The sequence below is a fragment of the Vidua macroura genome, chromosome 2, assembly GCF_024509145.1.
Source record: "Vidua macroura isolate BioBank_ID:100142 chromosome 2, ASM2450914v1, whole genome shotgun sequence".
NCBI classification, from domain to species: Eukaryota; Metazoa; Chordata; class Aves; order Passeriformes; family Viduidae; genus Vidua; species Vidua macroura.
In genome coordinates this window covers 68130304-68146054 of record NC_071572.1, presented here as the reverse complement: position 1 = coordinate 68146054, position 15751 = coordinate 68130304, and the positions used below count along the sequence as shown (strand labels likewise).

The window sequence follows — 15751 nt, the reverse complement described above, 5'->3', positions numbered from 1 at the left end:
GACAGAAGGTGCCCAGACCACTCAGGTGCTCCAGGTGCCCATGTAGTGCTAGCACCTACCCGAGGAAATCAAAAGCATTGCTTCTGGGGATGCAGGAGTAGCTCCCATATGTCTGTGCCTCCTGCTAAAGAAGCTCTTGTCCTGTTGGCTTGGCCAGCCTAAACGCTTGCAACAAAGATGCAAAGAGGGCCCACTCCTGGCTGAAAGAATGGGATTTTGCTTTCTCTTGCCAGAAGAAAGCGTTTGAATATAGTAGTGTTTGAATATAAGCCTCTAATACTCTTTAAAAAAAAAAAAAAAAAAAAAAAAAAAAAAAAAAAAAAAAAAAGGAGAGATTAAAGATTTGCTTGACATGACTGATTCCTGATGTGACAATGATTGATTCCCAGGCAGTCAGTGACTGGGGGACATGCTAGTATAGGAGTCCATCTTCTCCATGTATCAGAGAGCAGTGTATCAGCTCTGAAGTCTGTGGAGCAGTAAGTATATTCTTTTGCAACGTGTGGGTATGCCTGCTAGTAAGCAGAAGTCAGAAATCCTTGCTGACCTTGCAACTGCAATAGCCCAGCGTAACTCTGCTTACCCCTGAACACAGCTCAGAAGTGTCTCCAGTGCTGTGATGCAGGAGCATGAAGACAACTGGGCTCTAAGCAACCTCATCTGGTTAAAGTGTCCCTGCTCATTGCACAGGGATTGGAACTAAATGATCTTTAAAGGCTCCTTCCAACCCAAACTAAAAAAAAAACCAAACCACTATTTGGTGACAGGATATGTGTTCTCACTGCACCACAGACCAAACCCTCTGTTTCTGCAAAAGATCTTGATCATGATCAGAGCAGGATCTTCCCTTTGCTTGAGCATATGTTACCTGTCACAGAATCACAGGCTGGGTAAGGTTGGAAGGGGCACAATGGATCATGTGGTCCAACCTCCCTGCTCAAGCAGGGTCATCCCCAGAGCACATGGCATAGGATTGTGTCCAGACAGGTCTGGAATATCCCCAGTGAGGGAGACTCCACAACCTCTCTGAGCAACCTGTTCCAGTACTCAGTCACCTGCACAGTAAAAAGTTCTTCCTCCTGTTCAGGTAGAGTTCCTTGTCTATCCGTTTCTACTCAATGCCTTCTTGTTCCACTGCTTGGCACCACCGAGCAGAGCCTGACACCCTCCCTTCAGTTACTCATAGACACTGATGAAGTCCCTTCTCTGTCATCTCTTCTCAAGGCTGAACAGACCCACCTCCCTCAGCCTTTCCTCATAAGAGAGATACTCCAGACCCGTAATCACTTTTGTCACCTGTTGTTTCTCCAGCGGGTGTCAGGGTAGTTAAAGTCCCCCACCAGAACCAGGGCCTGTGACTGTGAGGCTGCTTCAAGCTGCCTGTAGAAGACCTCATGCACTTTCTCCTGCTCAGGTGGCCTGTAGCAAACACCCACAACAGTGTTACCCATATCAGTCTGCCCTTTTTTCCTGACCCATGAGATCTTGACTTGCTTGTTGTCCACCCAAAAGCAGAGCTCCGTACATTCCAAGTGCTGTCTCACAGAGAGGGAAACTCCACCACCACACCTTTCTGGTCTGTCTCTCCTCCCCATAAATCCTGGCCTGATAGAAATTCTCTCACACCATTGTTAGATCAGGAAAATGAGGAGAAATTTTATTCCACTGCCTTCAGGTTCAGACTATTAGAATAAAGGCCCAAAAAAGACTATTCTGGTCCCCCATATCTGACATGGCAGGTGGGATGAGTCTGTCCACATAAAAAGTCTGGCCAGAGGATGAAGTGAGGATTGTATGGGGCTGCTCCCCAGCACTTGGCTGCTTCTTGGTCACACAGGCACACCATTTTTTCACATCGGTCTGTCAGGTTATCTGCAAAAGAAAATGTGAGCCAAGGATGAGAGATTCTGTATCAAAGGCAAGAAACAGTTTTAGGAGGAAAAATTCCCTAAAAAAGCTGCCCTTAGGAATCAAAGGCTGTGGCAGCAGGACCGACATGTTGTGTTGTGAGTGGGTCTGACCCTCCCCTGCCCTCTCTCTGTCAGCAGGTCTGACCTTAACGGTGACAAAGAGCATCAGAAAGTAGCAGATAAATATAGATTGGCAATGCTTATAAAAATCTGCTCAGCACAGAGCACTCCTTGCCTCTAGAACTGTGTGAACTACGAGGGTTTAATTCAGCAGTCAAAGCTAAAAAGGAAAATTATTTTCTCTTAGCCCGAGGTAAAAATACTCCACCATTCCTCAGTTGGTGAATTTCCCTTCTAACTCCTCCCTCTGCAAAACAGACTGATTTCAAAAGAAAAAAACCACTATTTTGAAAGAAGGAGCCTCCCAGAGGGATGTTCAGAAACCTGAGGGTGTCAGAGCACCCACCAGGCATCTTCACTCTTGCTGTATCAGTTGCTGCTGTCTCTCTCTGATCACAGCAGAGGAGCCAAGGAGCTTTGCAGCACGGCCAGGTACCTGGATTTTATGAGCCAGCAGCTAACAAAGTGATCAAAGTCATACATGGAACTACACAGAATGCAAATATATGGCTACATGACTATGAATAATATCAAAGCCACTAGCTTAGAAGGCTACATTGCAAATAACTGAGTTTGGGTTAATGAACCTCATCCCACCTATAGGTGGTTTAAATGCAGCTGTTGGGTTAATATTATTTTAAAGCACAGTGCCTTGCTTATTTCAGGCTGCTACCATGGGTTATCTAACAGCCACAAAACGCTGCACTAGGCAAAGTTTAATGTGCCGGTACACACGACCTTCATTCCAAAACCAATTGGAATGAGTATAGGAATTTTTTCAGATTTCACTGGACTTTGATGGATCAACCCTTTATCTGAAAAATAAGAAAAACCCTAGCTTCCTAAGCTGGTCTGAATAATCACATATTTACTGCTAAAACTGTTTTAAGGGCTAATGAGGACTTAAGGCCACTTTTTTCTTAGCTACAAGTCTTGCCTCATACTCTCCTTGCCCCTCTGCTCCTTGAGCTTTTCCTATGCTGTGCCAGCAACTGTTCATCAAATGTGAGTACAAAAGTCTGGCTTCGTAACATTTCTGTTTGAAAGGAATGATTTTTTTGGCCAGACCCCACAACTAACAGCCTTTTCTATATTCCAGATATCTATTGAATGGAATTTGCACACAGGTGATGGCATATGTAGACTGAAGAATATGGTTTTGCCAGTTTTTTTCATTCCAGGAACAAAATTACCTAATGGTAGCAAAAAGAAAAGAAATTCCTAGTAAAATGAGTTTCTGTTTATTTTACTTGAAAATGTCTGTATTTATGATACAGTGTCACACAGCAGGCATCTAATTCCTATTGCATTGAAATGACAACAAATGCAAACAGTTCTGCTTCTAACACTTCTGGACATTATTACCCTGACCTCAGCAAGCATGCCTGGAAATTTAATTCTGCATCTCTTTTGTTTGAATGGGATCGGACATTATACCTTCACATCCCTCTAAGACCTGCTGTGTTGTAGCCTGGGGTAGGAAATTTGCCTTCAAAGCACATTTCTATTGCACCTCCTCTCCAGGGATATCAAGGGGAGTGAAGCCTGCTGAAGGCTTGTGGAGAACAGTTGATGGATGCATCAGGTCTTGCCTGGACATAGTTAAGGAATTAATGAAATTTGTTTAACTCATGCTTGTTGGCCAAGTCAGAGCAACTGCAGACTGCTACACTCCTATGTCCACTCCCATGGACTCAATGATACATCTTATGTCTGCAACTTGGATTGTTCCTTCACAGCAAAGAGAAACAGGACTTTTTTTCCTGTAAAATGACTAGCAGAAAATATAATTTTGTATTTCGTATTTACTAGATTGTTCTGGAACTTGGACAAAAGCAATTGCAGATGTGCTGTGTCCCATCCCCTATCTGCTGGCAGATCTTCAGCTGCTGCTGAGGCTGAGGATTGCACCAGTAAAATATGGTTTTCTGATAAGGTAGAAATAGTCTTTTAATGTTCTAGCAAGTAACTTTGATGATTATGGGGATAAGTTTTACTCTCACAATTTCTTTTCCAAATTTCAAAGTCTTCTACAATGGATTTTACTACCAGGAGCTTTCTGGAGACTTAGAAATACAAGTGACAAATTCTAAGACTCAAGTCATCTGCTGTATGTCAAAACAAACTGTGCAAGACACTGATGGGCTGTGACTATGCAATTCGAACCTTCTTCACTGAGTACCAGCTGTAGAGCTGAGCACAGCCCACACTTGCTGTCTGCCTGAAGCACTTGAGAACATTTGATTCTGCATGGTTCGAAATCCCTACTGAGCCTCAGGACTTCAGGCTGGAGCCCCACAGGGGGCAGAGGTGCAGGCTGGCATCCTATTTAACCTGTCTTGCAGCCATGCTAGATAGCCTGACTCTTCTCTAGCAGTGCTTAAGGGTAGTAAAAAAGTGGACAGTCCTGCTGGAGGGAGGGCCAGAACTGCAATGGAAAGAGCACCCCTGATGACCCACAGCTGTGGGAAGAGGCACGCTTAATGCCAATGAGCAGAAAGTCTCCAGAGAGTCATCTATATCCCTGCCAAACTAAGATGGCTTGTGGAGTCCATGGCCCCCCACTCCTGCTCTTCAGCCTGGGGAGATCTCAGGATTCCTGGAATGGGTTGTGCTGGGGCTCCAGCTTTCCTCCCAGCTCCAGGCAAGGAATGGGAAGGGAGCTTGGAAGAGAAGGGATATTGCCTAAAGCAGCTTTGAAACCAGCTTGGCAAACACAAACCTGCCTCTGGGGCCCCCAAAGCTCTTTGGTCAGCCTGGTGCCTGCAGAGGAGGGAGGGAAGGAGGGAGGGAGGGAAACCCAGGTGACAGGAGACAGCCTTTCCTTACCGCACCGCACGGTGTTCTGCTCACACGCCCACTGGTAGCGCTGCACCTTGGGGTTGCAGCCTTCCTTCTCTGCCGTGTCATAGCAGCAGTCGTGCCTGTGGCAGCACCTGGGAGACATAGAAAGAGAGAGTTTGGGTGTCCTCCTGCATCCTGACTGTTGGCACCGACTGCAGGGGTGCTTTGGTCCCACACAGCTCATGACAGCAGTGTTCAACTGGCCTGTCAGTAAATCATCTGTTGATGATGCAAGTATCCTGGCATCCCTGGGAAAGCTCGCTTGTCTCAGGAGCTCATTAATGTGCTCATTAATATTTGCTCCCATGACCACTGTGCTTCTTCCTCTGAGCTTTTGCCCTTGTGAAAGCATGTGTGGTCGAGACATGGTAATCTGGCTGCAAAGGAGCAGAAGTGCTCCTATAAGTTGTGCTATTGTGGCTCACTGGCTTAGGCTTAGACCCATCCCAAAACTTGGAATTGGGATGTTTCTTGCCTTCCTCAGTATCACCAAGAAGCTGCATCTCTTCAGTTCACCTGGAACTGCCATGTGCTCCTTGGCCCATAAAGGTTCTGAGGGCAGGCTACAAATTAATCAGTCTCAATGGTGAAATTCATATGATTTAACTTAAGAGCCTCAAAAACCATCTACATCCAAGGCATTCACCTATCTTCCCTCTATGCACATCTGCAACACAGTTCACATTTTCATGCTGCAGAGATCTAACACAGGGTGAAAAGCATCAGATTTGAAAGTGCAGTAGTGTTTCACTGACCACAGAGGGAATGAGGATGAGTAGCTCAGCTGATTACATCTATCCTATGGACTAGTCAATGAGATCATTCTCACTATCAATTACTTCTGAATTTATAGAAAACTTGGCCTCACTTGAATTTTATTGTGGTAGTCTGGGGACTCAAATTCCACCAAGAAAAGATTCAGCACTTAGAGACGTTCTCTGCTGAATAACAAAGGTTGTTTCAGCAAGGATGCAAGGTCAGAGGCTGAAGTCAGAGAGCAATGATCTCTCCTGTATTTCCAGAAGACATCCCTGCAAGATCACTGTACTCTACAGAGAAAGTACTCTACTAACTGGAAAAAATTGAGGCAGGGTGATTTTACATAAAAACCCTGAAACTGCAGCAAAGCCTAGTCCATCCTCAGGGGAATGATAGGCAGCAGAGCAGGCCCATCACTAGTGTCTCATATATGGGACACTGAGCACTGGAGGCTGTGGTGGAGGGGGTGCCAGCTGTAGAAACCAAAAATTTGTGAAGGTCTGGGGAGTGAGTCAGTAGCCACATTGGTAAAGTTAGTGTCAGTGATGGGGGAGTGTGGGGAAGAAGAACAATGTGAAGATAGATGAGCAAAGGGAGGTGTTAGGAGCCTCTGTGCCAAGGGAAAGAAATTGCTCTTTATGGAAAGCCAGAGAGAACAAACAGAAAGAGCTAGGAGAAGTCAGGAAGATACTGTAGGGGGCAAAAGATGTTCTGTGAATCAGGCAAGGACAAGCAAATGAGCACTGAATTTGCACAAGCAAATGGTATTCTAGCTAGCCGTGAGAACCCCCCGCTCCTTATCTGGCTTGGCAAAACCAGGGGAAGTTGCATAAACTCTGCAGAACCACAGGATTTGGGGCACAGTTCTGCTTCCCCTTACCAGCAGTTCCTCCTGATGATCCCCACAGCTGCAGCAGGGTGACAGGTAGCTTGCTCCAACACAAAGCAAGGAGACTTTTGGCTCCTATTTTACAAACATCTGAAAGAACTGTCAAGGAATGAAGACTAAGGGATGCTATTGTCCTTTGCCACCTTCAGATGGTCCCCTCCTGTCTGGAAATGCCCTTTGCTGCACCTGGGTCAGAGTGGTGCTAAGCTTTTAATGACCTGCTAACATTCGGTTGCACCAACACAGAGGCAGCCAGCACCACGGCAGAGCACTGGTCATCAGCCATGGCAAACAAACACAAGTGTGCCACCCGGCTAGTCAACTACCTGCTCGTCAGGGCTGGGCTACGAGACATCCCTGATGGCTACAGACAGCTCCGGCTGGTCCGCAGGGATCAGCTGGCCAGACCCTGCTGTTGAGCAAATGCCAATAAGGTAAGAATTTGTCACGTTGTGTTTGTCACATCAACAGCACCCTCATTGCTGTGTGTCTTTCTTTTCCTTTTGCTTTAACCTTGCAACAGAGGGGAAATCTTACTCTTCCCTACGAGTTTGCCAGTATTTAAGAGTTGGATGCAATGATCTTAGAGATCTTTTCCAGCTTTAATGATCCTGTGACTTAGATGAGTCATAGATGCACCCTGCCTTTCATCGTGTTTTCAGGGAAGTCCTGAGCACCCTCAGATCCTACTTTATAACACAGGTGCTGCAGCAATCCAGGGGAACAGAAAGGAGAAGAAGAAACAAATCGATTGACTCTATGTGGAAGAAATGTCATTGTGCCTTGAAGTGATAGAACTGTGAGAGTGGAACAAAAGGGAAAAGGTAATTACTGACAACACCACATCAAAGTCAGTATGTGAAATAAACCTTATAAAAGGATTACCCACTCAATGGCTTTTTTTTCTTTTTCATATAAAAGAGAGGTGCTTAGAAGCACTCTAGTTCTGTCTAGACAGATTGACTGAATTACACATAAGAAAATTACTCCTTTTGTGAGGGTCTCTGTGACAAACCTAGAAGGTCAAGGGGGTGAATAATTTCAAAAAGTATTTGTCAACTCACAGCCAGTAGTTTTGCCACTCTTTTTTAGAATGGTAAATATGAAAAATAATGTGGTCACTTTGACAGGTGTGGGGTACTCAACGACACTAATCATTGCAGTGGTTCTTAGTAACAGATATCAGTATTTCTCTAGCAAACAGAAAATGGATTTTTTTAGGGCTAAATCTAGTGTGGCATTGTTGATTCTTCCTAGCTAAGAACCTAAATAAAACTTTTAAGTTTTTCTACAGCAGCCAAGCATTGCAGCTAAGGAATAAAAATGAAGGTACTTAGAGGATCAAGCTTCCCTTTTACAACCTATCTGGTATTTTGAGGCATTTCCACTTGCAAAGTCTCATTTTCTGCCTTTAGGATAAAATCCTTAAATACTCTGTGCAATTTAAACAACAGCAGAAACACTGGCTGGTGAATACGTGGCCATATTTACTCTCTCTTTTTCAGGAGTGCTGACTACTTGCATCTCCCAGGGTCACATAAATTTAGATGGCACTCAGCCTCTATGGAAAACAGCTTTTAAGTCACTCTGCTCAGCCCTTCAATAAAAGCAGTGCTCCAAATTAGTGAAGTTATGTTTTACTTTCAAGGCTATATTATGAAATTTGTTAAAGGATAACACAAATAGTTAAACACCTTACCTGCTTACTGCTATAGATAAGCACTGTGATAAGCAAGTCAAGAGATATTATTGCACTTACTCATCATTTGTGAGGCCCATATTGACTGTTTCATAGATGAAATATTTCACAAACAAATAAAAGGACCTGATGAGAGGGCTTTGGGAGTGAAACATCTCATTGTATTAATGAAGACAGTTCCATTAGTCTTAAGGGACAGACATCTTCTCATTCATGCCCACAGAGATCTTTAACTTTGACATCTTTTCTTCCTTCACTCCCCCACTGCCCCTTTCTTCTGTCATTCTGATTCAGCAAAATCTGGTTTTGTAGCAACCTGCAATGTCTCCAGCAGCAAGGTATTCTGGAAAGTTCAGTTTCCTTCCCAGTGAGCTGCAGACTACCTTCACCCCTGCTAAAAGCAGAGCTTGCTTACTAGTAGTACCTGGTCTGTTGACTGTAGATAGACTTGTGGTCTTTTGACTTTGATATTTCAAACCTGGCAAGATTGCAAATACCAGGCTCAGAGCACACAAGAGTCCACTATCCTCAGCTTTACTCTCATTTACTCTCTTTATGCTCATTGCACAGTACAGGAAAGAAGCCTTTGATTGCATGCAATACCTCTGACACTTGTTGAGAATAACAAGCCCAACATCTTCCCCACTAACAAAGAAAAGGGGAAATAACATCATGTTCTCCCTTATTGTTCTGCCTTGATTCAGCGTGAACTAACATCCAATGAAGGCAACAGGTTTGATTACTCCTTGGATTTCTTCAAGAGGATGAACAATGATATCTCTACCACTTCCATTTTAAGGACCTGGGTGAAATAACCCTCCAAACACCTTGTATTATACTCCTTTTGTCAGGCAGGGTGTGATCTCTATGAAAAAACAATTCAGCTCTTTCAAAAAAATCACATCCTGGTTTCTCCTTTGCCCTCTACCCCACATATTACAAGGTCCTAAGAGCTTTGGTGTCATCCAGAAGGAGGTTAAGCCCTCATTCAAATCCCAAGTGATACATGGGTCATCACTCACAAATCCCCACTATGTTCATATATACTAAGTTCCCTGCCCACAAGGCAGCAAATGAGACACTGGAGTCACAGTAGCACAAACAGAGAAAAGCAGGGAGATCTGCACTGCTTCTGGATGCGTAGCTGAGGTTTCTCTTACCAGTCTGTTTTATCTTTAGGCCAACCTCTTCCTCCCAGTCCACAGTAGCACCCATAGCCAATATATGCCAAGGGAGACCGTCCTGTGCCACACGTTATGGCTCCAGCCAGTTCAATGATTCCTCGAGTGTGCAGTGAATGGGGCTTTCCCAGAGCAACTTTCCAAACTGCAAAGACAGGACACAGTTACACACAAGGATTAAACATGCCTGCTACTGATTTTCCTACAGTCCTTAAAGGGAAATGGTTTTGATTTTGACTGGTTGGGTGGGTGCAACCCTGACAATCTAACTAGTCATGACATTCAGCTGGCCAAAAGTACTCTGCAGGGAGCTTTGGCTGAGGTCTGGGATAATCAAAAGGTGGACGCAGAAGTGCCCAAGCATGCTATTTCTTCCAGATGAGCTCATTTTCTTCCAGACTAGCTCAATACTAGTTCTGGTGTACTAGTGTGGGATTGCAGCTGTGTTGCACCCAGGAGCAGTGTGCCTGGTCTTGCACATCATGGAGCCCAAGCTGTTAAGCTTTGCAGGATCTGTGCCAGCACCATGCAGGGTGGCCACCTGGGCTTCACTGCACCCCAAAGCTCCCAAACCTGGGACAGTTTTCCAGCTATAGTCCTGACTGAGACATGAAGCAGCAGAGTACAGACAGGCAACCAGACCTTAGCAGGACTCTGTGTAAAGAAATGAAGTTTCTATGTTGCTCAAGATTTCTTATGTTATCAAGTTTCCCTACTATTTAGGTTCTTTTAACCCATTTTCCAGGTGGAAAAACATACTGATAGTCCTATTAATCTGCATAGAGGGACAGCTACACGCCCCTGGGCCTGTAAAGTACATATTTTGTCAAGGACAAAGTGCCTCCATTAGCCAAGATGTTTGTATAGCCGATTTCTCTTGAGACTCTGGAAGTGCTGGCAACATTTGTATCCGCTTCTGTTATTATGTTCCACCTAAGTCGTAACACGTAGGCCTCACTAATTTGGAAAAAAAAAAGAAGAAAGGAGGTCTGTCTCAGCTGGAGTGTGTGGATGGCCACCCAAACCAGTCTGGAGATTTTTGAGTTACAAGTCTTTCAAACACTCTCGAGATTTCACATGTTAATTTGGAACTTTTTTAGAAGGGACAGACTCATTCTTGCAGTAACTGTTGTGGAAACCAAGAGAGTACCCTGCCCCTAATACTCAAACCACTGATACTCAGTTGCAAACGTCACTGCTTATCGTGCTGTAGTGACAAACAGGAGCATTTCATGCCTGGATTTACTGTGAAGGACGAAATGCACTTTGCAGTGCTCTATCAGTAGGATCAAAATCCTCAGCCCGAAAGCCTAACCCATCTGCTCATCCCACCTGCTCATCCCACCCATGCACAGCCGCCCCAAAATCAAACGGGGACTTTCCAGCATGCTTCGACAGAGAGGGAGGTGACTCCTGGGAGCTGGGAACTGGTCACTGAAGTTGCTTTGCCACCTGCCCCTGGCTGTTGCAGCATGCTTGACCTCTTCAAAGTGTTGTGCAAACACGGACTAATTAATCCCCTAAACCACCCAAGGACTCACTACTATTATTAAAACAGTTGCTTTCCTTTTAAAACCTAGCCTCTAATCCCCCTGCTTGGGCCTCTTCCGCATCTCCTGGGTTAGCTTGCCCTCCGAGCCCAATCCAAATGCCAGTGAAAACAAGGAGGGTCTCTTCCCACGAAGGACGAGGCAGGGCTTTGCTCCCTCTCCCAGCCTGACCCCCCAGCAGGAGCGGGTGCCACCATTTTCACCCCAGGGATACACACCTCAAGCACAGCCTCAGGCTGCTTCCTGGGGCATTCCTCGGGGATTAAATGCACATTCCCGAAAAGGTAAGCACCGCTCACCTAAACACTACTTGAGTATTCAGGTTTTGTGCTAAAAACACACTGTATGGGTTTTATTGAGAACTAAAGAGACCACTTATTTTCCTTGTCTAAACAGCAAGGCTCCAGAGTTAGAAGGGGGCTTAGCTCTCAGGAGAAATCACAAGTAGTGAGCTGCTTTGGATTTAGGGGTATAAATCATGCTTTTTCAACCTGTTGCAGTTTGCAGACCCTGAAAATATCCCAGTGGAGACAAAAACTTCTTTGTAGGAATCCCAGCCTTCTGACAAACGGCTTGAAAATTTTTTTAGCTGTCTTTCACTGGCCTCTTAAGCCAGGACTGCTGGGCTTGGTCTGTTGGCCACTGGCTGAAAATGGTTGAGGCTGGTGTAAGGTAACTGTACCTCACCCAGAAGAAGAAAGGCCATTCTTCTTCTGGGGATATCTCTGGAGATCAAGGAACTGTAATTACAGTGCAGAGCTGCTATGAACGTGGAGAGAACGCCCCAAGGGAAATTGAGTCCAGAAGACTCAATTAGTGTGCTTACGGCTGTGTGTTCTGCAAGAGAGGTCCAGGCAGCCTCTGATGTTCCTGTTCTTTGAAAGCTGTCTGGGTTGTAAGCCAGCAGTGCACTGCTGCAGCTGAGAGGTCAGCCCCAGCAAGTACATTTTTAATATTCAGGTGCACAGCTAATAACTTGACCAAGAACTGAAATTGCTTTCTCTATGTTAGGCAGCCAAGCCAACACAGCCAGGAAAGCATTGAAATAGTCTGAGTCTCCACAGCAGCCTGCTTCTAGCCAAATGTCCCATTAGCAACATGTCCAATCCTTAGTTAAACTACTAATGGAGCACCTTAGAGAAGAACATACCTGCAGAGAGGTGAACAGAGGTGAATCTGACAACTTAGCACTATTTCCTGCTTAAATGAAGGCAGAGGGTTGTTTTTTTCTTTTAAAACTCTACTGCAGGTATAACCTCAGATGTGCCGGTTTATTGTTTTGTTGCCTTTGTCTGTAGGGGCTTTATGTTAGCAGTAATTTATGGCTTTTATAAACAGAATTTGAAAAAATTATTTTAAATTCAGATGCATTGAAAACTGCTCACTCCATGGCCACTGGTATAAAAAGAAGGTATTTCTATGAAACACAGACAGTAACAACTCTGTAGCACAAAACTATTAAAAAAGAAAAATACCTTAGAGAGAAAAAAAAAAAAAAAGGAAAAAAGAAAAAGAAAAATACCTGTGTTTATACAGTTTTTGCAAACCATAGCTGGGGCTGGGAGGTGAGGCAGGCAGGCAGCTCACTTACACAGTCCCTCACTGTAAAGTTGAGGATTGTCTAGTGACACTTTTTCCCCTCTCTTGGCTACATGACACGGAGGTCCTGGCACGAAGCACGCAAAGCCGATGGCAAAGAGAGAGGCTGTCCCTGGGCAGGGGGAGGCATGGCACGGCACAGGGACCGAGGGGTGGTACTCACCTGCCTGAAGCAGCACCAGAACCAGCAGCAGGCGGGGGCCCATGGGCAGATCGCTCCCACACCCGGGTACTTCAGGATTCAGCTGCCGGCACTCGGCCGTGCCTCCCCGTGCTGCCAAATGAGCCGAGGTGTGGTTGTGCTACACAACCCTGCCGGGCTGCTTCCCCAGGCTTTATATACACATGGCTCTGCGCCCGCCTGAAGTGGAACAGCCTCTCCTGCGATGCCCCCGAGCCCCAGCGCGGCCCGGTCCGTCCCCGAGAAGGCTCCTGCCTGCGTGAGGAGAGGGCGAGGGCTGGCTCTGTTTGCCCAGCATCGCCTTTGGGAGGGAGGGGCTGATGCAAGGGCATTAGGCTGGTAGGCTGTGGGACAGCCCAAGACCCAGGCACTAAGCCGGGCTCCTTCTTTAAGCTGTTTGCTTACAGACCCTGGTTAACCTCTGAGAAGCTGCGGCAAAGTGAAGCCTTCAACTGGGCTTTCTGTGGCTTGGGCTTGCTGCCGTGGCATTCCCTTGGCAAGGGTTTTCTCCTTTTATAGATCACTTCCCAGGTTATTTTTTTAAAAAATTATTTTATTTTAAGACTGATTATTTTCACGTTTAAAAAAGAAAAGACAAAACTATAAAAATCCAACAGAAAGGATACTGTTAAGTGCAAGTACCTAATTATAAACTGACCAAAAGAGCTAATTCGGCCCCACTCTGAGGGATAAATACCCTCTTGGCCTGTTGCTGCACCTGACTAACACCAATAGATTTCTTGAAGACTCATCAGTATGTGGGTACCAGCCATGGTTGAAGACCAGCAGTTGGGTCCAGTCTGCTGGGGCTCTGGTCACAGCAGGCAGCCAAATCCAGAGGTGGCCTCCCTGTCACACAGCCTCTGCTGTATGGGGTCACAGGCAATGTGGGCAGCAGGAATGCACAGTTATTTTGTCTTTGGGCTTGAAACAGCTTTAAAACTCCTGCCTAACTTGGTACAGCAGCCACTCGACTTGCTGGGGTCTGAGCATCTGCCACTTCCTTGGTGTGGGCATGATGGGCAGGGTGGGCTGCTCTGCTGGAGTGGAAGAGGAGGGGAAGAGGGCTGCTTGCCCCTTCCTGGGCACACCCAGGACTATCATAGCAGCACCTCTTGCCTGAGTTCCCCATGCTAAAGCTGTGCTTCCCTTCTGAATGGCGTGGGTTTAAATATTTGCTTGCTACACATTGGTAGTTGAATCAAAGGTCATAGCAAGTCGTTTATGGGGCTCCCTTCTGCTAAGACCTGCCCCAGTGCAGCTGCTGTCACTCTTTGCCAAGCAAGTTTTCAATATACAGTACATCCTGGGAGATGCCCTGTGATACAGGGCAAACGAGATAGCAGGACTGAGTAAATCTCATTACAAATTACCAGCCTGAAATTTCCTGCCCACCACCACCCCACTGATGGGCCATGTGCTGGCAGTAGGAGAGGGTGGAGGACAACTTGAGCACAACACTCACCCAGCTGCTCCCTGCCCTGCACTTCCCAGAGGGGCTCAGGAGAAGCTGCAAAGCTTTTGACCTTGGAAAACCCCCTTCAGTAATTATTCATTTATTCAAGTCATAATGCCAAATCACACAAAATCATAGAATCACAGAACCACAGAATGGTTTGGGTTGGGAGGGACCTTAAAAATCATTTGAAACCACCGCAATGTGCAGGGACACCTTCTACTCAAGTTGCTCCAAGTGCCATCCAGTCTCACCTTGAATGCTTCCATGAATGGGGCATCCACAACATCTCTGAGCAAACCTGTCCCAGTGCCTCAGCGCCCTCACAGTAAAGGATTTCTTCCTAGTATCTAATCCAAACCTACTCTTTTTTCATTTAAAAGCCATTCCTCCTTGTCCTGTCACTACAAGCCCTTGTAAAAAGTCCCTTTGCAGTTCTCTTGTAGCCCCCTTTAGGTACTGGAAGGCTGCTATAAATCTCTCGGGAGCTTTTTTTTTCCCATGATGAACAGCCCCAGCACTGTGTCTTCCTAGGAGGGAGGGGTGCTCCTGCCTTCAGATCATCTTCATGGCCCTCCCCTGGCCTTGCTCCAGCAGGCTCACATCATACTTGTGCTGGATGCAATACCTCATGTGGGGTCCCACCAAATTGGAGCAGAGGGGGAGAATTGAGAATCACCTGCCTCAACCTGTTGGCCACACTGCTGTGGATGCAGCCCAGGATGCAGCTGGCATTCGGGCTATGAGTGCTCATTGCTGGGTCATGTTGAGCTTCTTGTCCACCAACGGCCCCAGATCCTTCCCAGGGCTCCTCCTGAGCCATTCCCCACCCAGCCTGAGTTTGTGCTCAGGGCTGCTGTGTGTGTGAGCTGTTGCTGGCAAATGTTTGACCTTAAGAATGTGAGTTTGTAGAAAGAGGATGCTGGAGGACAGATGTGCTGTGATCAAAGGCTCTGTGGACACAGGGCCTGTGAGAAGTGCAACAAAGAAGGCAGCCTTTGAAACACCATGTGGGGTCGGGTTGAACTACACCCTGTTAGAGTAAACCCCACCCTTGACAGATACCTGGCTGGCCCAGTTTTTAACTGGGGACTAAGAGGGAATTTTGAGGAACCTCTGCAGATACTTTACAGGATTCCTGGGGTCCCCAAGTCTGGAGGAACTGTCACCAAAAGTATCTATTCTGATTTGGATTTATCAGAATAATTTGGATTTAAAAACAATCACTTAATCTTTTTCTTTCAACGTCTTGCAGATTTATAAACCTGATCAAAAAAGATATTATAAAGTTTTAGATAACAAATTAATTCTATTCTTCCTATTCTCACAGCACCCCAAATATCAGATTCGTTTTTTGCCCCCCATTCAGCATCAAATACAAAATAGACTGCTGTCATAGCCAAATGTATCTTCAATTTTGCAAGAAGACTTCTTCGGGGTTTTAGGAAGGGATGCCCAAATTCAACCTTAAAATGCAAAGCAGAATTAATATATCATATCCTCATGGTTGTTTCACACCACTAACTGGTCAAGTTTGTTAATCTGTGCAGGTACTGATTACTC

The 15751-nt window shown here is 45.8% G+C and overlaps 1 protein-coding gene across 1 annotated transcript; it reads right to left on the bottom strand.

Moving 5' to 3' along the window:
- Window positions 1-1657: 1657 nt before the first annotated feature.
- On the bottom strand, window positions 1658-12941 carry LOC128803683 (phospholipase A2-like). The gene is made up of 4 exons (XM_053970878.1): window positions 12715-12941; window positions 9382-9547; window positions 4860-4966; window positions 1658-1872 (listed from the first exon to the last, which is right to left on the bottom strand). The coding sequence occupies exons 1-4, from the start codon at window positions 12755-12757 to the stop codon at window positions 1709-1711; spliced, it is 480 nt and encodes a 159-aa protein (XP_053826853.1). The 5' UTR covers window positions 12758-12941; the 3' UTR covers window positions 1658-1708.
- Window positions 12942-15751: the final 2810 nt, after the last annotated feature.

Bases quoted from the DNA above. Each gene is read 5' to 3' on its own strand.
- LOC128803683 (XM_053970878.1), bottom strand. From the start codon at position 12,757: ATGGGCCCCCGCCTGCTGCTGGTTCTGGTGCTGCTTCAGGCAG. The intron at 9,548-12,714 runs GTGAGTACCACC...CTGTCTTTGCAG, and splicing joins TCTGGTGCTGCTTCAGGCAG to TTTGGAAAGTTGCTCTGGGA. The intron at 4,967-9,381 runs GTAAGAGAAACC...TATGTCTCCCAG, and splicing joins CCTAAAGATAAAACAGACTG to GTGCTGCCACAGGCACGACT.